Source organism: Chrysemys picta, chromosome 1 (assembly GCF_011386835.1).
Source record: "Chrysemys picta bellii isolate R12L10 chromosome 1, ASM1138683v2, whole genome shotgun sequence".
In the NCBI taxonomy this organism is placed as follows: Eukaryota; Metazoa; Chordata; order Testudines; family Emydidae; genus Chrysemys; species Chrysemys picta.
Genome location: NC_088791.1, coordinates 91757435 through 91770723, shown reverse-complemented (window position 1 = coordinate 91770723; position 13289 = coordinate 91757435). Strand labels below are relative to the sequence as shown.

Below are 13289 nucleotides of genomic sequence, written 5' to 3'. Positions count from 1 at the left end.
CCAGCAGCCTGTTGGCAAGTTTTTTGTAGGCAACACAGCAAAAGAGTTTCCAAGAGGGAGCTGGAGGTGGACAGTGAGGTGACCTTGCAGATGTTTATGGGGCACTGGTCCCAAATGTGAGGGGCAGCATAGGCGAGAGCAAGGATGTGATTGTTTGAAAATGAAACAAGCGGACAATGAAGGTTGGAAGAATGGAAGCAGGAGCTAACATCTCAGTAGTGAATGAGAGATGATAGCAAGGGTGGGGGTAGGCTATAAAGGTATTATGATGGTGCCCAGCTGCTGTAGCACCTTGGGTTATGATTGCCTCAGAGCCCACAAGTGAAATAAGACTATGCCAGATCACTATTAGCCTGATTTGTCAGAGGTGCTGAATACCCACAACTGGCACTGATTCAATGGAATCTACAGGAGCTCAGCACCTCTGAAATCCAGGTCCTCTATGGTTGGGACCAAGGCAAACAAAGTTGGAAGTAGTGCTCTCCTACCTGTGCTTGGTACTGACCTTGTCCCTTCCAGCATGGTGCTTTGGTTGTGCTGCTGGAGGCACCATCTTTTGAATGGATAATGAAATGGAGACCTGAGTGCGGGGTCATTGAAGATCTGATAACTCTTGCAAAAGCAGGGATACAAATCCCTGGTCAAGTTTCAATTTGGGCTAATTTATGTTTGCCTCTCAAGCCGCTCCTGGCATCTGAGTGGGACACAGGTGGCCTGATCCTTCAGAGCCTGGGTGCGAGGGGGATGGAGGAAGACTTTCCCATGTGAGGTGGGCCACTGCTTGCACCAACTTCTGTACTGCAGCAAAGATGCAGGATTTGATACAACAGACAGCTTCATGTATGCCAGCCCTCTGAATGCCAGCTCTTCCCACAGCCAAGCATATGGCCAGCTAGTTCTATTGCTTGCTGCTTCTACTATCATAGGTGGAGATGGAAGGGGGCAGGAAAGCCTGACAGAGTATTTGCTTACCAAGAAGGTATAGAAGCTAGAAAGGAATGAGCAGGACCAACAGTCAGCAGTGATGGCACAGCCCCCCCTTCTTGAATCTCAGCTGGCTAGTTGTGATCCTGTCAGCTATCCCACAGTTCCCGCAATCTCCGCTGCCCATTGGAATACTGGGTTAAGCTCCCAATGCCTGATACGGGCAAAAACATTGTTGCAGGTGGTCCTGGGTACATGTCATCAGTCGCGCCTCCTTCCGTGAAAGGAACGGCAGACAATCGTTTCGCGCCTTTTTTCCTGGGTTACCCATGCAGATGCCATACCACGGCAAGTATGGAGCCCGCTCAGCTCACCGCCAATGGAACATGGGGAGGCGGTTGGTTATACAGTGGGGGTCTGTGCTCTTGTTGGCTTTCCTGCCGCTCCAACAGACGCTTCATCATGTCCGTTTGCTCCCCCAACAGACGCTTCATCATGTCCGTTTGCTCCCTGTAGAGGTACGGACTCACCCCTGCAGCGCCTCCTGCTGATCGTCTCCGGGAATTAGCTCATTTCAGCATTGGGGCACCCCCTGTAGGCCAGTGGTCCACCTGTCCTCTGGCCCCTGTGTCTCTCCCGGACCCCAGAGCCCTTTTATCTGGGGTGCTCCCCCTGGCAGTACACCCCTCAGTACTAGGGTCTCCCCTCCCCAGGGAACCCCCACCCACTATCCCTACCTCACCTCAGAATAAGGCCACTACCAGTCACCAACTAGCCCCCGCTCCCTGGGGCAGACTGCGGGATAGGCCACTCATCACTGGCAAGGGGGGTTTGGACCTGCTGCCTTGGCCTACCCCTGGGCTGCCCTCTGCAATCCCCAGTACCCCTTGGCCTCCTACTGGGCCACAGCCTGGGACTTTCCAGGCTGGAGCTCCCCAGCCCCTCAGCCTGTCCCCCAGCTCCACTCAGGTATTCTTTCTCTAGCTTGCTGCAGTCAGGCCCTTCTTTCTCTGAGTGCAGAGAGAGACTCTTGAGCTCCTGGCTCCCAACCTTTTTATACAGGCCAGCTGTGGCATGATTGGGGCATGGCCCAGCTGTGGCTGCTTCCCCACTCAGCCCAGCTTTTAGAGCTGCAGCCCTCTGCCAGGGCTGTTTTAAGCCCTTACAGGCAGGAGCAGGGGACCACCCCGCTACACTCCCCCATTAGCCTCAGCATCGCGTCCTGCCTCTGCTCTTAGCACTCACTCAATTCTTTTCTGGCCTCTGCCACCGAATGCCTCCATGCATTAAGCTGTGCCCTCTCAGTGCGGGAGGACTGCATGAGCTTGGAAATCATGTCATCGCGAGTGTGTTTTTTTCCGCCTTCTAATCTGCGATAACCTCAGGGACGGAGATGATAGGGGGAGCGTAGAAACATTCTACGCTCCACGATTCTGGGGGGACTGCATGGTCACCTGTGCTGCTGAGTTCGCCACGCTGATCAAACAGGAAATGAAATTCAAAAGTTCCCGGGGCTTTTCCTGTGTACCTGGCTAGTGCATTGGAGTTCAAAGTGCTGTCCAGAGCAGTCACAATGGAGCACTTTGGGATAGCTCCCGGAGGCCAATACCATCGATTTGCATCCACACTACCCCAAATTCGACCCAGCAAAGTCGATTTTAGCGCTACTCCCCTTGCCGGGGAGGAGTACAGAAGTTGATTTTAAGAGCCCTTTAGGTCAACGGAACGGGGTTGGTTGTGTGGACGCATTCATTATAAAATCGACCTAATGCGGCTAAATTCAACCTAACCCCATAGTGTAGATCAGGCATCTGTATCTGACTTTCCACCAACATGCATTTGCTCAGAGGATGCCATGAGCAGCATTCCACAAATCATTGCACCTATTCCCTCATCGGAATCCAATCTCTTATGGGTTGGTAACTGGTTAAAAGATAGGAAACAAAGGGTAGGAATAAATGGTCAGTTTTCAGAATGGAGAGAGGTAAATAGTGGTGTCCCCCAGGGATCTGTACTGGGACCGGTCCTATTCAACATATTCATAAATGATCTGGAAAAAGGGGTCGACAATGAGGTGGCAAAATTTGTAGATGATACAAAATTACTCAAGTCCCAGGCAGACTGAAGAGCTACAAAAGAATTTCTCAAAACTGGGTGACTGGGCAACAAAATGGTAGATGAAATTCAATGTTGATAAATGCAAAATAATGCACATTGGAAAACGTAATCCCAACTGTATACATCAAATGATGGGGCCTAAAGTAGCTGTTACCACTCAAGAAAGATCTGAGAGTCATTGTGGATAGTTTTCTGAAAACATCCACTCAATGTGCAGCATCAGTCAAAAAAGTGAACAGAATGTTGGGAATCATTAAGGGATAGATAAAACAGAAAATATCATATTGCCTCTATATAAATCCATGGTACCACCACATCTTGAGTACTATGTGCAGATGTGGTCATCGCATCTCAAAAAAGATATATTGGAATTGGAAAAGATTCAGAAAAGGGCAACAAAAATGATTAAGGGTATGGAGTATCTGCCATATGAGGAGAGATTAATAAGACTGGGACTTTTCAGCTTGGAAAAGAGACGACTAAGAGGGGATATGATAGAGGTCTATAAAATCATAACTGGTGTGGAGAAAGTAAAAAAGGAAGTGTTATTTACTCCTTCTCATAACAAAAGAACTAGGGGTCACCAAATGAAATTAATAGGCAACAGGTTTAAAACAAACAAAAGGAAGTATTTTTTCACACAATGCACAGTCAACCTGTGGAACTCCTTGCCAGAGGATGTTGTGAAGGCCAAGACCATAACAGGGTTCAAAAAAGAACTAGATAAATTCATGGATAGGTCCATCTATGGCTATTCACCAGGATGGGCAGGGATGGTGTCTCTAGCCTCTGTTTGCCAGAAGCTGGGACTCGGTGACAGGGAATGGATCACTTGATGATTACCTGTTCATTCCCTCTGGGGCACCTGGCATTGGCCACTGTCTGAAGACAGGATACTGGGCTAGATGGACCTTTGGTCTGACCCAGTATAGCCGTTCTTATGTTCTTTTTGCCTCCTGGGACACAATGCAGAGGAGTTGGGAAAACAGATGAGAAGGAGAAGTTGCAAATGACTGAATATAGGATCACCCTTTGATAAACATTCAGTCCCTTTGTCTTAGAGGGTCTCATTTTTGCATAGCTACTCATGTTACAGATTGGTTGCTCCACTCTGCAAGGGAAGAGGTTTGCCTGGTAAGATTTCGGTCTCCTTGCTCTGGTCAAACATGGTCCATCTGCACTGCTGAGAATCCATGGTAGGAATTCATTTTGGAAATGTCTCCATTCATGTGTCTTGTGCTAACAGCTGGTCTTGCAGGGTTAAATTTCAGCTGTGTCATATACAGGGAATGGGGTGGCTGTGCCACCTGGTGGTGTGATCACCTCACATCTTATATTATACTAAGCAGAGTTGGGTCTGGTTTGGAAAATAGTTGGATGGGAGACCAGGATGCTGCAGGATAAAGATAAAAAATCCATTACAATCTACATATCACACAGACTATGCTGAGAGACTGTGTCACACACTCTCAAAGAAACTGCGAAACCACCTGATCAGCATCCTATACAGCAAACAGGGAAAGATTAAGAATGAGCTCTCAGAACTGGATACTCTCATAAGAAACCAACCTTCCACACAAACTTCCTCATGGATAGACTTTACAAAAACTAGACAAGCCATTTACAAGACAAACTTTGCCTCTCTACAAAGGAAAAAGGACACTAAACTATCTAAACTGCTACATGCCACAAGCAGCCACAACAGTAGTTCCCTTAACCCACCCAGCAATATTGTTAATCTTTCCAGCTATACTCTTAGCCCAGCAGAAAAGTCTGTCCTATCTCGGGGCCTCTCCTTTTGTCCCTCCAGACCCATGAATATGATACAGTTCTGCGGTGACCTAGAATCCTACTTTCGACGTCTCCGACTCAAAGAATATTTCCAACATACCTCTGAACAGCATACTAACCCACAGAATCCTCCCTACCAGCACTACAAAAAAAAGGATTCTGCATGGACTCCTCCGGACGGTCGAAACAACAGACTGGATTTCTACATAGATTGCTTCCGTCGACGTGCAAAGGCTGAAATTGTGGAAAAGCAACATCACTTGCCACATAACCTCAGCCATGCTGAACACAACGCCATCTACAGCCTCAGAAACAACCCTGACATCATAATCAAAAAGGCTGACAAAGGAGGTGCTGTCGTCATCATGAATAAATTGGAATATGACCAGGAGGCTGCTAGACAGCTCTCTAACACCACATTCTACAGGCCATTATCCTCTGATCCCACTGAGGATTACCTAAAGAAACTACACCATCTGCTAAAAAAACTCCCTGACAAAGCACAGGAACAAATCCGTACAGACACATGCCTAGAACCCCGACCAGGGGTATTCTATTTGCTACCCAAGATCCATAAACCTGGATATCCTGGACGCCCCATCATCTCAGGCATTGGCACCCTAACATCAGGCTTGTCTGGTTATGTAGACTCTCTCCTCAGACCCTACCAGCTACCAGCACTCCCAGCTATCTTCGAGACACCACTGACTTCCTGAGGAAACTACAATCCATCGGTGATCTTCCAGAAAACACCATCCTGGCCACTATGGACGTAGAAGCCCTCTACACCAATATTCCACACAAAGATGGACTACAAGCTATTAGGAACAGTATCCCTGATAATGTCACAGCTAACCTGGTGGCTGAACTTTGTGATTTTGTCCTCACCCACAACTATTTCACATTTGGGGACAATATATACCTTCAAGTTAGCAGCACTGCTATGGGTACCCGCATGGCCCCACAATATGCCAACATTTTTATGGCTGACTTAGAACAACGCTTCCTTAGCTCTCATCCCCTAACGCCCCTACTCTACTTGCGCTACATTGATGACATCTTCATCATCTGGACCCATGGAAAAGAAGCCCTTGAGGAATTTCACCATGATTTCAATAATTTCCATCCCACCATCAACCTCAGCCTAGATCAATCCACACAAGCGGTCCATTTCCTGGACACTACTGTGCTAATAAACGATGGTCACATCAATACCACCCTATACCGGAAACCTACTGACCGCTACACTTACCTACATGCCTCCAGCTTCCATCCAGGACACACCACACGATCCATTGTCTACAGCCAAGCTCTAAGATATAACCGCATTTGCTCCAATCCCTCGGATAGAGACAAGCACCTACAAGATCTCTATCAAGCATTCTTAAAACTACAATACCCACCTGCTGAAGTGAAAAAACAGATTGACAGAGCCAGACGAGTACCCAGAAGTCACCTCCTACAAGACAGGCCCAACAAAGAAAATAACAGAACACCACTAGCTGTCACCTTCAGCCCCCAACTAAAACCTCTCCAGCGCATCATCAGAGATCTACAACCTATCCTGAAAGATGATCCTTTACTCTCACAGATCTTGGGAGACAGACCTGTCCTCGCTTACAGACAACCCCCCAACCTAAAGCAAATACTCACCAGCAACCACACATCACTGAACAAAACCACTAACCCAGGAACCTATCCTTGTAACAAACCCCGATGCCAACTCTGTCCACATATCTATTCAAGTGACATCATCATAGGACCTAATCACATCAGCCATACCATCAGGGGCTCGTTCACCTGCACATCTACCAATGTGATATATGCCATCATGTGCCAGCAATGCCCCTCTGCCATGTACATTGGCCAAACCGGACAGTCTCTACGCAAAAGAATTAATGGACACAAATCTGACATCAGGAATCAAAATACTCAAAAACCAGTGGGAGAACACTTTAACCTATCTGGTCATTCAGTGACAGACCTGCGGGTGGCTATATTACAACAGAAAAACTTCAAAAACAGACTCCAACGAGAGACTGCTGAGCTAGAATTGATATGCAAACTAGACACAATCAACTCCAGTTTGAATAAGGACTGGGAATGGCTGAGCCATTACAAACATTGACTCTATCTCCCCTTGTAAGTATTCTCACACTTATTGTCAAACTGTCTGTACTGGGCTAGCTTGATTATCACTTCAAAAGTTTTTTTTCTCTTAATTAATTGGCCTCTCAGAGTTGGTAAGACAACTCCCACCTGTTTATGCTCTCTGTATGTGTGTATATATATCTCCTCAATATATGTTCCATTCTATATGCATCCGAAGAAGTGGGCTGTAGTCCACGAAAGCTTATGCTCTAATAAATTTGTTAGTCTCTAAGGTGCCACAAGTCCTCCTGTTCTTCTTTTTGCGGATACAGACTAACACGGCTGTTACTCTGAAACCAGGATGCTGCAGGAAGTATTATTTGTAACTGATGGTGGTCATCTTCTAGGGTCTATACTAAACCAATGCCCCAGAATAGTGCTAGAAGAGCAGTGTTGTGTTTGTCTTTTAGATGACACACAAACAAACAGAGAGGCTCTAACTTCTAATGATCATCAGAACTCTAAACAGAGCTCATGGCACTTTCCATAAAAGTAGGGTGTTAGCCAGATCTTTGGGGCTTCATTTTAATGAGAAGTTACATTCTGCTGATCAAAACTCCCCCTGAAATTTCAATTGGATGCTATTGTCTTCACTCCTTGTCCTGAACTGTTGTGTAAAGCTGCTGTTAAATGCCTGCTCTATTTCACTTCTAATTATTGTTACTATTTTTTCATATAGAGTTATAAGCTTATGCAGCACTTTACTCCTAGATCTAAGTTTTCTATCCCACAGAACTGACTCTCAAACTATGACCAACACAAGGCACGGGCAACGATTCAGGATGGGGAGGATGTGGGGATTATTAATGAGGAAAAGAGGGAGGAGAGATGGATGGACAAAGATTTGGAGGAGGATACCTGACAGAGGACGACCGGGAGATACTGTAGTAGGAAAGAAGGATATAGAGCTGAGGGAGGGGGAAATGCAGAAAAAAGGAACAGTAAAGTAAGAGGACTGGGAAGAGTTTAGATGGTGGGTGGGTGGGGAGTTGCTAAGGGAAAGTGAGAGCAGAGGTGTAGGTGGGGAATTACATAAGGCCTTGCATATTAACATGAGCTTGAATTGGATGTGTTGAGGCAGGAAGTCACAAGCATATGAAGGTATCCCTATGGAGCAGAAGGAGACAAAGACGACATTACTAGTGGTATTTTGGACAGGTTGAAGAGGAGAAGGTTACAACAATAAGGGCAAGAACTGACCATGGTTTTAATGGTGGGAACAGGAAGGAAAGAGTGGATTCTGGTGATAATTAAGAGGAAGAAGAAACAGGACTTAGCGAGAGCCTAAGTGGTGGGGGTGTTCCTGGGAACATGAGGGAAAAGGCAGGTTAGAAAAGATCAGAGGCAGCGAACTGAATGTGGTTAGACTCCACAGAAAAAGGGGTCTTAGCAAAGAAGATGATCCAGTATGGAGTGCTGAATTAGATAAAAGAGGAGCTGTGACAGAAGGGAACAAGAGATGACTGGAGAGCTAGGGAGAAGAGCCAGGAGAATGGAGTGATTCATAATACAAAGGCTGCGGTGAGCCTGGAAAGGGGTTTTTAACTATATAGAGAACGTGTATTTCAGGACCTATGGGAGGCTCATGTGGAATTCACCATGAGCAGGTGAGGCACAGGCAGCTGCATGAAGCTGGTTTAACCTTAACCAGCCAGAGGGCCTAATGTTCCTTTTTATTTTACTCTAGTGAAACCCCAATGTACTATTGCCAGCCCCAGGTATTCAAAGATCATGAGTCAGGTCCCAAAAAAAATCACAGAGATTGGCTTTAAAATCATGAGAATTTAAAAAAAAAATTAATTTGACTTCTGGTTTCTGAGCCTTTAGGAGCACTCAGGCACAGGTGCCAGCTTCCTCATTTCCCCCAGGGGGGCTAGATCCTTGCTCTGCCTCAGGCCCCGCCCCACTCCACCCCTAGCGCCAAGGCCCCACCCCTGCCTGCCCCACCTCCTCCCCTCCAGCATCTCCTGCACACTGCTGTTTGGGAGGCACAACTGATTGGCAGGGCCACCAGTGAGTGCTGAGAACCCACTATTTTTTCTCCAGGGTTTCTCTAGCCTCAGAGTACCCACGGAGTCAGCACCTATGCACTCAGGTCACGTTTGCAAGATTTTCTCTGCTACCAGGAGATCTAGAAACTTACCCTTTTTATATGAAAGCTGAGATTCTCACGTAATCACTTGCCTCCAGGATCTGGGGCAGTAAGTAAAACACTAAATATTAGGAGACTCACGATAAAAATTGAGAAAATTGGCAACAACAAGACCTCTGACTTCACTGGAATTACTCTTCATTTTGGGTCGTTTTCACTGCAGCATTAACTTGGTGATTGGCACCTGAATTAGCCTAGCCTGGGCATGAGCAGCCATGCTGAAAAACCATATCCAAGCTACTGTGTCCTTACTGGGTGCTGCACTGTGGTAGCTCTTGCCATGAGGGCATGCTACTGGGCCAAAATTACCCTGTTGTCATTATATTGGGGGCCTCACTTGAGATTTTTGAATGCTTCAGATTGGCAATACATCTGTGCTTCTCGCTTGCCTTGCCATTCCCCCGTCCCTCTCCCACCCCTTCACCTTCCCTGTCCCTTGCCATCACCACACCCGCTGTCCTCCCCCTCCCTTGCCATCACCACACCTGCTACCCTTCCCTACACTCACTACCCACCCCCTCCCTTGCCATCACCACAGCCACTGTTCCCCTCCCTCCCCTTCACCACACCCGCTACCCACTCCCTCCCTTGCCATCACCACAGCCACTGTTCCCCTCCCTCCCCTTCACCACACCCGCTGCCCACCCCCTCCCTTGCATCACCACAACCTAGCGTGACCAGACAAAGTGTGAAAAATCAGGACAGGAGTGAGGGGTAATAGGCATCTACATAAGAAAAAGACCTGAATATCAGGACTGTCCCTATAAAATCGGGACATCTGGTCACCCTACCACAACCACTGTTCCACTCCCTTTCCAATCACCACACCTGCTACCCACCCCCTCCCTCACCATCACTACATCCGCTACTCAGCCCTCCCTCACCTTCACCACACCCACTACCCACCTCCTCCCTCGCCTACACCACACCCACTGTTCCCCCCACACCTTCACCACACCCATGGCCTACCCTGCCATCACCACATCCACTGCCCATCCCCTCTCTCGCTATCATCACACCTGCAGCCCAGCTCACCTCCTCCCTTGCCATCACCACACCTGCTGAGCCAGCCAGCCCGCGCACCCACCCTAGACCTTGACTCGTCCTGTCTCTTTAAATCCTACTTCGGGCCAATGACTAATCAGCGTTCTGTCCCCGCCCCCTCATGAATATTCCACCTGGGAAGGAGGCAGGGCTCAGCCCCGTATGCTAATCGCAGCTGCTGATCGCTGACGCGCAATCACACCACGAGCCGCCTCGTCCGCTGATTGGCCGGCGGAGACCTGGTCTCATTGACAACAAGCCGAGGAAACGCGCGGCCCTGGCTCCTGGCACGCAGGTGGGGGCGGGGCTGGCCCAACATGGCGGCGGCAGCGGCGGGTGCTGGGAGCCTGGGCTGAGGCGGTGCCCGGCCGGGGGAGGGTTGAGGCGCTGGGCGCACGGCGGGGGCGGGCCCGTGTGCGGAGTCGGGATGGAGAGCCGCGAGCTGGGCATGGAGGCCATGGAGACCCTGACCGAGCTGGGGGACGAGCTCACCCTGGGGGACATCGACGGTGAGAGCGGGGAGTCCGCAGGGCAGGGAGCCCGGGCTGTGCCCGCCCCTCTGGGGGGTGCCTGGGGGCACTGACATAGGGGAGTTGGGGCGGTGCCCACCCCTCTGGGGGTACCTGGGGGCACTGACATAGGGGAGTCTGGGCTGTGCCAACCCCTCTGGAGTGTGCCTGGGGGTGGGTGCGCACACTGCATAAATCACTTGTGGAACTCATTGCCAGGGGATGTTGTGAAGGCCAAAAGCGTAAGGAGGTTTAAAAAAGAACTAAAGTTAATGGAGGCGAGGTCCATCAATGGCTATTAGGTAGGATGGACAGGGCTGTAACCCCATGCATTGGGTGACCCTAAACATCTGACTGCCAGAAGCTGGGACTGGACGACAGGGGTGGATCACTCCGTAATTGTTCTGGATGTGTCTCTTGGTGCTCTGGTACCGGCCACTATCAGAAGACAGGCTACTGGTCTAGATGGATCATTGGTCTGACCCAGCATGGCATTTCTTATGTTCTTACGTGGTAGGTGCATGGGGGGGAGGCACTGACATATGCCCAGGCTGTGCCCATCTCACTGGGGGGCATACCAGGGGGCACTGTCATGTGTGTACAGAGAGGTGCTGATGTGTGATTGGGCTGTGGTTGCTTCTGGTGGTAGCCTCAGCATGTGTGATTTCAAGTTTTGCCCACTGCCCTCTAAAGTATGTAGTGGGTGTATGGCCAGCTTGTGGCCCCCCTTTCTCTGATGGGGAGAGTGATGTGTGTGGCAGCTTAAGCCTGTGTCTTCCTCTACAGAGTAGCTGGCAGGGGAATGAAATGTGTGGGGTTCACTAATGCACATGTAGCCATTCTGTGCCCATCCACTCTGGGGTGTGTAGCATAGGTATGATGTACATGTGGCAAGCCTGGGATCACCTCCACAGTATCTAGTGGGGCAAAATCATTCAGTAGACTTGCAGTGTGTGTGGTAAAATTGCTCCTTTAGATAGGTCACTTCCTCTCATGATATGTGTGTAATGTGAGGCCACCCCTGCAGTCCTGGATACATGTGCCTGCCTAGACAACATTTATGTGCCCACCTAGGAATGTCTGCCTGTTATAGATATGAGTCATGTGTGGTGAAACTGTCCCCATCCCACCCCAGGCAGGCATGCAACATGTGTGTCCTATTCACTGGTCTTCCCATGATGTGCCTGCAGCATCCTGTGTGCCTCCCTGTGAAACAGTTCTGACATGGTATGGCTAGCATAGTAGCTGCACCCTAGAAACCTGTCAGGTATCAGAGGGGTAGCCATGTTAGTCTGGATCTGTAAAAAGCAACAGAGGGTCCTGTGGCACCTTTAAGACTAACAGATGTATTGGAGCATAAGCTTTCGTGGGTGCATCCGATGAAGTGGGCATTCACTCACGAAAGCTTATGCTCCAATACATCTGTTAGTCTTAAAGGTGCCACGGGACTCTCTGTTGCTTTTTCCTAGAAACCTGCTTTCTGTTAGCGTCAGGGGACTTCCTTAGGGGATAAAGGTGTGCCTGCTTGCTTCCTTCCTGTACCCCTACTGACTACATTGTTGTATTATGGGTGCGTAGACTGTGTCTCAGAGCAGCATGTATACCACTCTGTCAGTTTAAGACACTTATTTAAGAGTTTACAATGTGGAACTCTATCTAAAAATGCTGCTACTTTGATGTGTGGGAGCAGTCCTGTCACTTGATGAACAATCCTGTTTAACTTGTACCCGTTGTTTTTTGTTTTTGTTTTTTGGGTTTTGTTTGTTTGTTTGTTTTTAAGGTTTTTAGAGAGACTGACTCACTGTCGGTGGCGCTTAGATACCCTGGTGGTGAGTGTGGTATAGGAACCTATATGGAAGATATTAGAATAGTGCCCTTTCAGTCTAGGACAGGTGCTCAGTCCCAGGTCTAGTAGGTCTCGTCCCTTTTTCTAGTTCTTGCTTTTAGCTTCTTGCCAGTACTACCCTGCAGTAATAGGGATTAAAAATATCTTAGAATCAAAGAAATTAGTGATGGAAGAGCCCAATTAAGTCGCATCTTCTTTCTCCCAGCACCACCCTTGCTAAAATCAAGGCTTGGCTGTTTCCAACAGCATATTCCCCATGGCTTTTTCAAAGTCAGTTTCAAATGACTCAGGTGATTAGACTTCCACTAATTGCTATGAGAGGTTATTCTACAGATCATGTACCTTACCGTTAGAGAAGTTTTCCCTTTGTTCAGTTTCATCCTGTTGCTCCTTGTTACATCTCTTTGGATCACTCTAAACATTTCCATCTCTTCCTTACTGTTTATACTCTTCATGTTTGTAGAGAACTCGGGTGGTGGGGCAGTGCCGCAGAGGAGGGGAATCTACTTTCTAGCAACCTGGGGCAACCAAAAACTTAGCTTGAACAAATGAGAGCTAATTACTTACTGCTTGACAAACAGCTCTTGTTGACTCCCCAGGGGCTAAAAATGAAAACTGACCTGCAGAAGACAGTGGAGATTTGCCAACCTGGCCTGCTATTGGGCTAACGGCCTTTTCTTGCTTTGCTCACCAGTTTTGCCGTGGGTACATGTGGCTGAGGCAGTGAATGTCTAATGGGTGCAACGCAGGCTTG

At 48.4% G+C, this 13289-nt stretch overlaps 1 protein-coding gene across 3 annotated transcripts in view; it reads left to right on the top strand.

The window, feature by feature from the left end:
* The first annotated feature begins 10452 nt into the window (after window positions 1–10452).
* The window catches only part of SREBF2 (sterol regulatory element binding transcription factor 2), a 38650-nt gene continuing 35813 nt past the window's right edge, over window positions 10453–13289 (top strand). For 2 of the 3 annotated variants that reach the window (XM_005302611.4, XM_005302610.4), the window contains exon 1: window positions 10482–10689. In XM_005302611.4, the coding sequence (XP_005302668.2) occupies window positions 10608–10689 (82 nt within the window). In that variant the 5' untranslated portion in view covers window positions 10482–10607. The other variant, XM_005302612.5, reaches the window with a different exon arrangement.